At 43.4% G+C, this 12,483-nt stretch overlaps 1 protein-coding gene across 1 annotated transcript in view; it reads right to left on the reverse strand.

The window, feature by feature from the left end:
* The window catches only part of NFXL1 (nuclear transcription factor, X-box binding like 1), a 50,943-nt gene extending 39,899 nt beyond the window's left edge, over window positions 1–11,044 (reverse strand). Inside the window, 5 exon segments of the mRNA XM_032224502.1 lie at window positions 13–191; window positions 2,665–2,798; window positions 5,267–5,376; window positions 6,109–6,288; window positions 10,767–11,044. Coding sequence (XP_032080393.1) covers window positions 13–191; window positions 2,665–2,798; window positions 5,267–5,376; window positions 6,109–6,288; window positions 10,767–10,917 — 754 coding nt within the window. The 5' untranslated portion in view covers window positions 10,918–11,044.
* Between the last annotated feature and the right edge of the window lie 1,439 nt (window positions 11,045–12,483).

The raw sequence follows: 12,483 nt of genomic DNA on the forward strand, positions 1-12,483 counted from the left end.
AATATTACGTACCTGGATGACAAAGCAACAGACACCTGTGTCCACAAGGAGGTTTGAAATCTCTCTTGCAGACCTGGCCACAGGAATGCGGAACCAGCCAGGGATCCAAAGGTGGGTCTTCAGTCTTCCCACAATAGCAGTAGTATCGAGTAGGAATCTCAGATCGCCTGTATTCAAACCTGCATTTTGGACTGAAGAGGGAGGGGGGGAAAAATGTTGTCACATCCAATAACATTTGCTTCCTGCTTAATTTGCTCAAATGGGCCCCAAGGATGTGAGAAGATGCCCTGTTACATTTGTTATATTCAGCAGGGTTGAAGCAATACAGTCTGAAATTCACTTACCAAAGACTTTCCAAAAAAATATGATGGATATAATGTGAACAGTACCGTGTTTCCCTGAAAATAAGACAGGGTCTTATTTTCTTTTGCTCCCCCCCCTGAAATAAGCGCTTGGCCTTATTTTCGGTGAGGTGGCACAGCGGTTAAATGCAGCACTGCAGGATACGTCAGCTGACTGCAGTTCGGCTGTTCAAATCTCACCGGCTCAGGGTTGACTCAGCCTTCCATCCTTCCGAGGTGGGTGAAATGAGGACCCGGATTGTTGTTGGGGGAGATATGCTGACTCTGTAAACCGCTTAGAGAGGGCTGAAAGCCCTATGAAGCGGTATATAAGTCGAACTGCTATTGCTATTTTGAAGTGCACAAGGCGGCGAGTGTGGTCACTGCTGTGTTGCAATGTTTTCGGGGGGGGGTTACTTTTGGGGGAGGGCTTATTTTAGTGCATGCTCTCAAAAGCCCAATTGGGCTTATTATCTGTGGAGGTGGTAGCCTTTCAGCTCCGGCGGTCCTTGGAGGAAACCGATTATCTAGATCCCTTCCAGTCGGGATTTAGGCCTGGCTACAGCACGGAAACCGCTTTGGTCGCATTGATTGATGATCTCTGGAGAGCCAGGGATGGAGGTCATGCCTCCGTCCTAGTGCTCCTTGACCTCTCAGTGGCCTTCAATACCATCGACCATGGTATCCTTCTGCGACGACTGCGGGAGGTGGGGGTGGGAGGCACTGTTCTACGGTGGTTCTCCTCTTACCTCTCGGACAGGTCGCAGTCGGTGTTGGTCGGAGGGCAGAGATCGACCCCTAGGCCCCTGAATTATGGGGTGCCGCAGGGTTCGGTCCTGTCCCCCCTCCTGTTTAATATCTACATGAAGCCGCTGGGTGAGATCATTCGACGGCACGGGATAAAATACCATCAATATGCGGACGATACGCAGCTGTATCTGTCCGCCCCGTGCCAACTCAGTGAAGCGGTTGACATGATGTGCCAGTGCCTCGAGGCTGTTAGGGACTGGATGGGGCTTAACAAGCTTGTACTCAATCCAGATAAGACCGAGTGGCTGGTGTGTTTCCCTCCTACTAATTGGCCAAGTGTTCCATCTCTCAGGCTGGGGGGTCAAACAGTACGCCCCTCAGACAGGGTTCGCAATTTGGGAGTCCTCCTGGACCCACAGCTGAGTTTTGAACACCACTTGTCGGCTGTGACCAGGGGGGCATTTGCCCAGGTTCGCCTGGTGCACCAGTTGCGTCGTTACCTGAACCGGGAGGCCCTCACAACAGTCACTCGCGCCCTTGTGACCTCTAGACTGGACTACTGCAACGTGCTCTACATGGGGCAGCCCTTGAAGAATATTCGGAGACTTCAGTTTGTCCAGAATGCAGCCGCGCGAGCGATTGTGGGTATACCTCGGTTCACCCACGTAACACCTATCCTCCACGAGCTGCACTGGCTGCCTATTGGTCTCCGGATACGCTTCAAGGCGCTAGTCGTCACTTATAAAGCCCTTCATGGTATTGGACCTGGGTACTTGAGAGACCGCCTGCTGCCAATTACCTCCACTAGACCGATTAGATCCCACAGATTAGGCCTCCTCCGAATTCCATCCGCCGGCCAGTGTCGACTGGCAACTACCCGGAGGAGAGCCTTCTCTGTGGCTGCTCCGACCCTCTGGAACGAACTCCCCGTGGAGATTCGAACCCTCACCACCCTCCAGGCCTTCCGCAAAGCCCTCAAAACCTGGCTGTTCCAACAGGCCTGGGGTTAAAGAGCTGTTGCCCCCGTCTCGAATGGTATGACTGTTGTGAGTTTTAAATTGTATATTGTTATGTTTGTTTTTAAAATTTTTTGTCTGTATCCCCCCTTCCCTGGTTCGAGTTGTGAGCCGCCCTGAGTCCTCCTTTGGGGGAAAAGGGCGGCATACAAATACAATAAACTGAACTGAACTGAGGTCTTATTTTGGGGGAAACAGGGTAAACTAAATTCAACTGAACACTAACTGAGAAACTCACAGTGTTTAATATTTGTGTGCCAAATATAAATATTTTCAAGATCCAACAACTTTGAATGGAAAGCAAAGGTTGTGCCCAATTTTGGATGAATTGATCCCGGTGAATATATCAACAGTGGTCGTATTCTTAACTTGTACAATATTCAAAGTGTGCTAAATTATCTAAACAAACTTCAGAATAAAAGTAAAAATTTTCAGCTATGGAACTTTACACTGAAATTGCAGCTTTTATGGTAGGTAAGCTCCTGGGTTCCATCTGTTCTTTCTTTTCAAAGCTATCGCTCCATTTTTCTCCCCTGAACAAAATTTTAAAAGCTTACCACGGCCATGGATAATCCTTTTTTCCAAAATCATCATCTGTCAGAGGAGAAGATACTAAGAAAAGGCTATCCTTCGCCCACTTTTGTAGGCAGGGCATGTGAAATATGCAGAAACACCCAGAACAACTCCAGACCTTGAAGAAAAACAAGGATATGTTCAGAAGCCCTTCTTGGCAATGTGTTGATCTAAACCGTAACATTTATTTAAAAATAAAATAACTAAGAAAAGATTATGCTTCTGCCTGATGTGAAATACCTGGTTGTCTAACTGGCTGGGGCAACCACTATATTAACTTTATTCATCTTCCTCTTCTGACAACATAGCATTTTGTGGCTAGAGATGTCTTAGCCATTAATTAATAACAGTTAACTTTCTTATCAAGAGGAACTAAAGGGCCTCTTGATGCAGGTGAAGAAGGAGTGTGCAAAAGTTGGCTTGAAACTCAACATTAAGAAAACTAAGATCATGGCATCTGGCCCTCTCAATTCCTGGCAAATAGTCGGGGAAGAAATGGAGGTAGTGACAGATTTTACTTTCCTGGGCTCCAAGATCACCGCAGATGGGGACTGCAGCCAAGAAATTAAAAGACGCTTGCTCCTGGGGAGGAAAGCTATGGCAAATCTAGACAGCAAACTAAAAAGCAGAGGCATCACCCTGCCAACAAAAGTGCGTAGAGTCAAGGCTATGATTTTCCCAGTTGCAATGGATGGCTGTGAAGGTTGGACTATAAGAAAGGCTGAGTGCCAAAGAATGGAGGCCTTTGAACTCTGGTGCTGGAGATGAAGACTCCTGCGAGTCCCTTGGACTGCAAGGCGATCCAACCGGTCAGTCCTAGAGGAGATCAACCCTGACTGCTCTTTAGAAGGCCAGATCCTGAAGATGAAACTCAAATCCTTTGGCCACCTAATGAGAAGGAAGGACTCCCTGGAGAAGAACCTAATGCTGGGAAAGATGAAGGAAGGGCAAAAGAAGAAGAGACGGCAGAGAAATGAGGTGGCTGGATAGAGTCACCGGTGTGAGCTTCAATGGACTCCTCAGGATGGTAGAGGACAGGAAGGCCTGGAGGAACGTTGTCCACGGGGTCGCGATGGGTTAGACACGACTTCGTAACTAACAGCAACAAACTTTCTTACTTTATTTTTTCCCAAACTTTTCTATATCCACTTGAGTTTAATGAGCTATTTTAAAACATAAAGCCAAACACACCCATACAGGTAGACTTCAATTTACAATTGACAGCATGGCAATGGACCCCACAAAAGATACTCACGACCCAGTTCTCAAGTTCCGACAGCCACTGCCCTCCACGGTCAGATGGCCACATTTCGGTCACTTGGACACCAGCCAGCATATATGGCTGCTTGCAGCATCCCACAGTCATGTGAACACAATTTACAGCCCTTTTGACAAAAACTAATGATTATCTCCAGTTTTCGACAAAAATAGCCCATAGAAAAAACAGGTTCACTTAACACCTGCATTTGCTTAATGATAGCTACAAAAACAATTATAAAACCGGGTCGGTCACATGGGTGACTATTTTACAACCATCAACTATAAGGAGCAGGCTCTATTAAAGTCGTATGTCAAGGAGTACCTGTATTGCAGGAGTACTTAAAATATCACATTTCAGATACAAATGACATAGAATAATATTTATAAAAGCTTTCCTTTAAAGGAAAGAAAAATTCCTTAAAATGTTTTAAGATTTTGATGATCCTGTTGGTAAAGGATATGGCTAGCCTCCCACAGGAATTATAACTCTATGACTGTCCTGGAGACAAAAATAAGACCTTTGCTGAAAATGATTGATGGGATAAGAGAGAAGATTCATACTATGCCACTCTCTTGGTTTTTTATTGAAGTCTTATCAATGTTAAGTGTTTATAAATTCAATAATTTGAACTGTTCGTATATATTTAATAAGGAAATACATTCACTCAGGTTGATTCAATTACCCACCACCAAAAAGGAGAGTTGGAATAAACCAATTGGAGATTCCAAAGGCAGACTCGCAAATATCGTATTTTTCGGACTATAAGACGCACCGGTGTATAAGACGCACCAAGATTTCAAAGAGGTAAGTAAGAAAAAAAAGTTTTTGTCCTCCTGGCCCCCAGAAGCTCTCTGCAAGCTTCAGCAGGGCTGAGGGAAGGGAAAAACGCCCCCATTTTTGTGAAAAACGGGCGGAAAATGGGCTGTTTTTTGCAAAAACTGAGGCCATTTTGCCTTACCCCAGTCCTGCTGAGGGATGCAGAGTGCTCCTGGGGGCCGGGGAAGGCAAAAACGGCTCCGTTTTTGCAAAGAAACACCTCCATGTTTGCAAAAAAAGCCTTCGTTTTTGCAAAAAAACGGCCTGTTTTTCACAAAAATGGGACGCAGGAGTGGGGCTTCGAGAGGCAAAAAAAATTGGCTATATTCAGTGTATAAGACGCACCAACATTTCCATGCTCTTTTAGGGGGGCAAAAGATGTGTCTTATACTCCAAAAAAATACAATAAGCATCCTGATACTCTGTTCCGTTTTGGAAGCCAAGGGTATTTCAAGAGATTAGTGAATACAGATTGGGAAAAAGATAATACAGCCGTGTAAGATACTTACCGCTTGGTTTCTCTTAATTGAAGCAATGCATATCAGGCACGTCAGAGCCCCAGATTGGAAGGCATCGTTCATATATTGCTTTGTACGCTCCAGCTCACTTGCATCTCCATCTTCGAATAGAAAAGATTATAATAAAAAAAAATTATTATGCTAGCGGATGAAGGCAGATGGGTAATCAATATGTTCTTTTTTAGAGTTCCCTGCTAGTCATTTCCAGGGAGTACCATATGATAGCTGCCTTGGCCTCCTTAGGCTAGAAACGGCAGAATCACAAAATCACTTGTGTTCTTTTGAAGCCTCTATCACACTTAAGTGTGACATATTTTCTTTCACCTTTGTTTTAATCAATTCTACACTTTTGTTGGCAGCGTGATGTCGTTGCTTTTTAGTAGGCTGTCTAGATTTGCCATAGCTTTCCTCCCCAGGAGCAAACGTCTTTTAATTTCTTGGCTGCAGTCCCCATCTGTGGTGATCTTGGAGCCCAGGAAAGTAAAATCTGTCACTACCTCCATTTCTTCCCCAACTATTTGCCAGGAATTGAGAGGGCCAGATGCTATGATCTTAGTTTTCTTAATGTTGAGTTTCAAGCCAACTTTTGCACTCTCCTCCTTCACCCGCATCAAGAGGCCCTTTAGTTCCTCTTCCAAAACACAGAAGCAAAGATTGACATAATATGTTCAGCTTACCAAACTATTTAAACATCAGCAACACCTTTTCAAAACTAGCAAAGTACTTAATTCTAGAACAAAGATGGAAATTAATCTCTAAGCAATATTTGTAACGTTAATGCTATGTTTTTTTCTTCGAAATGAAAGCTGAAAATCCAAAGTAGAAAAATTTACCAGTCTGATTAGTATATTTTGTAAATGTTTTGGCCAATATTTGCCCATGCTTTCCTTCAGTTTCTTCTTCTTCTTCATCGTCGTCATCAGAGGAGGAGCTGAATTGATTTTCAACAAGCCTCTGAACTGCAGCTTGATTGGCCTTCTTAATTTCGTCAAACTTTTTCTGTGATGCAAGTTCTGTTAAAATAATAAAACTACACATTAGGAGAGCCTAAAACAGTAATTAGCGTCGTATAATGCACAAGCAGTGGTTTGTTCGACTCCAGTGCTGAATGAATCACAGTAACAATGTATATAAATATACTCGGGCCAAACCAAACAACTCATGTAATGGCTTAGCATGAAATATGAATCCAGACTTTAATATTTTTTCAATATTAAAGTTCTGTGTAAATATTCACCTATAATAAATCTATATAAAGATCAGAAAGTTTTTAAAAGCCTTTCATGTGAGTTTTTCTCCAGATACTATAATCTCAATTATCTTCAAGCATGTATGACCAGGAAAATTAAGGTTACTCTCTCCTTATGATTAGATTTCCTATTTCCTTCTGTACTTCATTAGGTAAAGGTTCCCCTCGGACATGTGTGCTATTCGTTCCCAACTCTAGGGGGCGGTGCTTATCTCCGTTTCAAAGCCGAAGAGCCAGCGCTGTCCGAAGACGTCTCTGTGGTCATGTGGCTGGCATGACTAAACGCTTAAGACGCACGGAACGCTGTTACCTTCCCACCAAAGGCGGTCCCTATTTTTCTACTTGCATTTTTACATGCTTTCAAACTGCTAGGTTGGCAGAAGCTGGGACAAGTTAACGGGAGCTCTTAAATGGCGGTAGGGATTCAAACCGCCAAACTGCCGACCTTTCTGATCAACAAGCTCAGCCTCTTAGCCACTGTGTCACCGCTTCCTTCTGTACTTCGCTAATAATACTCAAAATTCTAAAACAAACCATCTTTTCAACATAGTCTTTCAGATGAAAGCAGATCTGAAGGAAGTCAGTCAATGATAGGTTGAATCCAAGAATTTAAATGCATTAACACAAAAAATGCACGAAACTCTCTTTTTCAAGAAAGGCTAACTTGGAGCATAAAGAAACAGGGAAATTCTTCCTTCGGCCTCCTGGCTTTCTTTTCTCGACATATTTAGGAGAAAATGGAACAGGAATCATGGCTTTCCCATTATAAGAATCAAACTATAAGCTTCCTGCTGACAAAGGGAACCAAGCTATAATATTTAAGTAATACAAATGAGAACTGCTGTTTGGCACAAGATGTAGCCGTACCCAGCTATTACTTTGCAACCTGTCTCAAAGTAATTTTTCTCTTCCTTTATGAATCTTTCTGTGCCCTTTGAGAATCCAAACTCAGTTATATTAGTATCCACAAATATTCCATTAACATGTTTGAATTTGAGCCCTTTTCCTTACAGGAAAGGAGCCAAGGGGAAAACGCAGGTCTGAGATTTCAGGCACTTAAAACTGCTCCCATAATTGTATTAGACACCACACTCTCTAGTGGTAAACATCTCTTTCCTCACTGTGACCTGAATACAGGATTTCACTATCCTCATCATTTTATCCATTGTCTATCCCAGGGGTCGGCAACCTTAAACACTCAAAGAGCTTCAAAGGTCCTAACCGGAAGCCCCCTGTTCAATTCTGGAGCTGACCGGAAGTCCGGTTCCCCCACCATAGAGTCTCCTCCTAGCGCGGCATCCTTATTCCTCTACCTGTCCTAACCAAAAGCCCTATCAATTGTGAAGACGACCGGCAACAGGGAGCCGCAGCAGAGGAATGAAAGAGCCACATGTGGCAGGTTGCTAACCCCTGGACTATCCAGTGCAGGATGAAGGCCTCTTCCACATGTTTCCAACCAATACAGTCCTCAGCTTTTGCCAGTTGGGCCCACAATATTTGCTGAGGATATGCAAATGAACAAATACCCCTGAAAAATGTGTGTTGTATTCACTAATCATAGAACTATATTGTTATAAGATTTCAAACTTTACTCAACAAAACCCCAAGAAAGGGTTATCGCTTATTAGACGTTTGTACCTTAAAAGTTCCTTTTAAAACAAAACAAAACACACACGGCAGTTCAAAACAGTACATTTCTTTGTAAGAAATCCTTTTTAAAAATGATGCTCTTGCCTCTCTGCAAAAACATAAGTGTAAAGATGGTTTTCATTTGCCTTTGTGATATATCATTAAGTGCTCATTATCTCGGGAAAAATAATTGTGCTTTGCAAACCTGACACAGCATTGGGCTTTTTTAATCTGTGTACAGAACAGAATGACAGAGTTGGAAGGGACCTTGAAGGTCTTCTAGTCCAACCCCCTGCTTAGGCAGGAAACCCTACACCAGACAAATGGTTATCCAACTTCTTCTTAAACATTCCCAGCATTGGAGCATTCAAAACTTCTGGAGGCAAGTTGTTCCACTGGTTAATTGTTCTGTCAGGAAATTTCTCTTTAGTTCAAGTTGCTTCTTTCCTAGATTAGTTTCCACCCATTGCTTCTTGTCCTGCCCTCAGTGCTTTGGAGAATAGTTTGACTCCCTCTTCTTTGTGGCAACCCCTGAGAATATTGGAACACTGCTATTTAGTATTTATTAATATTTGTATGCCGCCCTTTTCCCTGGGGGGACTCAGGGCGGCTCACAATTCAGAAGGAGGGGGGGACAAACCAAGTTACATATAGGACAGTACTTCATTAAAAACACAACATTCATACTATTCGGGTACGGTGAGGTCTTTAGCCCCAGGCCTGTCTCCCCTAGTCCTTCTTTTCATTCAACTAGCCATCCCCAGTTCCTGCAACCGTTCTTTGTATGTTTTAGCCTCCAGTCCCCTAATCATCTTTCTTGCTCTTCTCTGCACTCTTTCTAGAGTCTCAGCATCTTTTTCACATTGTGGCAACCAAAACTGGATGCGTTATTCCAAGTGTGGTCTTCACAAGGCTTGTGTAGACGATCAGTGCTAAGACTTTAAGCTAAAGAAGAAGACCGTGCTGAAAAGTGGCAAACCAAGCACATAGAACACCTTGCTCGTTTCCATAACTACCATGTGCAAAATGAAGAATTGGATCTCTAGCAGAGGTTTCTTTTCCATTTCTATATCCCTGGAAGGATGGGAATGAAAACTGGAAGCTACTGAAGTTTCAAAGACTGTTAAGGAATTGAGAAACATAGCAATAGCAGTTAGACTTATATACCGCTTCATAGGGCTTTCAGCCCTCTCTAAGCGGTTTACAGAGTCAGCATATTGCCCCCAACAACAATCCGGGTCCTCATTTTACCCACCTCGGAAGGATGGAAGGCTGAGTCAACCCTAAGCCGGTGAGATTTGAACAGCCGAACTGCAGAACTGCAGTCAGCTGAAGTAGCCTGCAGTGCTGCATTTAACCACTGCGCCACCTCGGCTCAGCTACCTAACATAGGTAGCTTTTGACTTCAAACAACCTGTCAGCCTCTGCTTTGCTGTTGCCTCGGCTTCCATGAAACGGGGAGGGAGGGCATGGTATTTGGGAGGGGTTACTCATTGTGCTGGAGGAAGGTTCTGGAGTTCAGCTGCTGATCGGACTACGCATGCGTGGGAGTTTCCCGCCAGGACTAACAACATTCCATCTTCGTGATGCCTTTTGAAGTTATCTCGCACCTGACACTTGGGAGAATTATGATTGGACTGTAACTGGGATGCCAAGGGGAGGGGAATGGGCTATTCTATATATCAATCGCTTTTGCGCCTAAATATTCAGATTTCGCTTCGCTATGCCTTTAATCATTTATAATTAGTAAAAGTACACTTGATTTCCACACATGGAGACTCGTGGTCTTTCTTTCCTAATTATCTAATGGAGAGGTGCTGACACAACCCCTTAACGCTGAGAGCTTCTGCACCAAAGACAAATCCCGTGTGTGTCCAATCACACTTGGCCATCAAAGCATTCGATTCAATTCAATTCCTATTCTATAATTTTTTTATTGGCCAAGTGTGTGTTTGGACACACAAGGAGTTTGTCTTTGTCGCATAGGCTCTCAGTGTACATAAAGAAAAATAAACCAGAATACATAAGAGCCGAGGTGGCGCAGTGGTTAGAGTGTTGTACTGCAGCCACTTCAGCTGACTGTTATCTGGAGTTCGGCTGTTCAAATCTCACCGGCTCAGGGTTGACTCAGTCTTCCATCCTTCCGAGGTGGGTGAAATGAGGACCCAGACTGTGGGGGCAATATGCTGACTCTGTAAAGCGCTTAGAGAGGGCTGAAAGCCCTATGAAGCGGTATATAGGTCTAACTATTGCTATTGCTATTGCTACATTCATCAAGAATCATAAGATACAACACTTGGTGATAGTCATAGGTTGCTAATAAGCAATCAAATTGCACCAGGAAACAAATAAAAGCAATATAAATTTTAAAGGAGATTAATGATTCTTAATGATTGTATTCCACTATTTCTTCGATATTGGTGAAACTCCACCATTGCCCTAGTTACACACACACCGGGACCCCCGCCAAGCTGGGGGGCTACAGGTGAGCAGGATGCCATGGTCCCCCCCCCCCAAATCATCTTTGGGATAGTGGCGGCTCCAGAAAGCTCCTCCTGCCCAAAGATGATGCGCCCCGTTCCCCTTTGCGGCGCAGCAGGGCGGGATACTCACCAGGGGCTGCTCTCCCTGCGCTTGCCGGCAACCCTCCCGCTCCTCTCGCCTTTCCCCGCCCGCCGGGTCCGTTCCCCATCGAGACCCCGCCGGCTGCAGCCCGGCCCCTGCCTCTCCCGCGCCCTCCCTGGCGCCACGCAGCGGCTTCCATCCCTCGGCTTAGTGGAAGCCTCCCCGGGCCTCCTCCAGCCGCTTCTCTCCCGCCAGCCCGAGCTGGGAGAAGGCGACGTAACCCTTCGGGCTCCTGCTTGCAGCTGGGTCGGCAGCTCAAACTACGATTCCCGGCATCCCTTTATGCCGAGGAGCAGGAAGCGCCGCCGGAAAGAGGCGGGGAAACCGGCCGAGGGCGGGGCTTTGCCGTTCAGAGCGAGCCGAAGCCGCCGGAAGTAGCGCGGTCGCGTGTCTTTGCTTTTTGTGATTGTCTATGTCCTTTTATGTTTGAGGGGTTTTTTAGGGAGGGTTGGCAGCAAATCTATTCGTACAGAAAAATCATTGGTGTAACGTCTTCTGGATCTATTGCAATGCATTTTTTTACGGCTCCCAAATCAGTTCAGATGAAAACATTAATAAAACGTGCGGAGGGGAAGAATAGAATAGAAATACACATAATAAAAATAGAATAGAAATAGAATGGAATAGGAATAGAAATAATAGGAATAGAATAGGAACAGAAATAGAATGAAATAGAATGGAAATAGAAAGAATAGAAATAGAATAGAATGAAATAGGAATAGAAAGAATAGAAATAGAATAGGAATAGAAGTAGAAAGAATAGAAAGAATAGAAATAGATAGGAATAGAATGGAATGGGAATAGAAATAGAAATAATAGGAATAGATAGGAATAGAAATAGAATGGAATGGAATAGGAATAGAAATAATAGGAATAGAATAGGAAAAGAAAGAATAGAATAGAATGGAATAGGAACCGGAATAATAGAAATAGAATGGAATAAGAATAGAAATAGATAGGAATAGAAATAGAATTGAATAGAAATAGAAATAATAGAAATAGAATGGAATAGGAATAGAATGGAATAGGAATAGAAATAATAGAAATAGGAAGAATAGAATGGAATAGGAACAGAAATAGAAATAATAGGAATAGAAATAATAGAAATAGAATAGGAATAGAAATAGAATAGAGTGGAATAGGAATAATAGGAATAGAATTCTTTATTGGCCAAGTGTGATTCCTCTGCATTCATGGATTACTGTAGTTATGTCATCAAGTGGTTTTCAGCTTCTAGAAACCATATAAATCTGCATCTGTCATAGATTCCCTAACTACATAATGCTGTCTTATCTTTTTAGGTGAAAATACTTTGCATGGAGCAAGGCGACGAGAAGTGTCAAATTATGTATTCTCTTTAAAGTTACCCAATAATTCCCTCACCACTGTCAAACTATTCACTAAGGCTGCATTACTATTACTTTTAGTCTTCTCATCGTTCCTATCACCCATCTCCTCACACTTATGACTCTATGACTGTAACTTTGTTGCTTGTATTTATATTGATCCTAGTTTGATTTGGTTGCTTATTTGTATCCTATGACTATCATTAAGTGTTGAACCTTATGATTCATGATGAATGTAACTTTTATGTACACTGAGAGCATATGCACCAAAGACAAATTCCTTGTGTGTCCAATCACACTTGGCCAATAAAGAATTCTATTCTATTCTAGGTTTGTTGTTACTTTCAATCATGGATCTT

Source organism: Thamnophis elegans, chromosome 9 (assembly GCF_009769535.1).
Source record: "Thamnophis elegans isolate rThaEle1 chromosome 9, rThaEle1.pri, whole genome shotgun sequence".
NCBI lineage: Eukaryota > Metazoa > Chordata > Lepidosauria > Squamata > Colubridae > Thamnophis > Thamnophis elegans.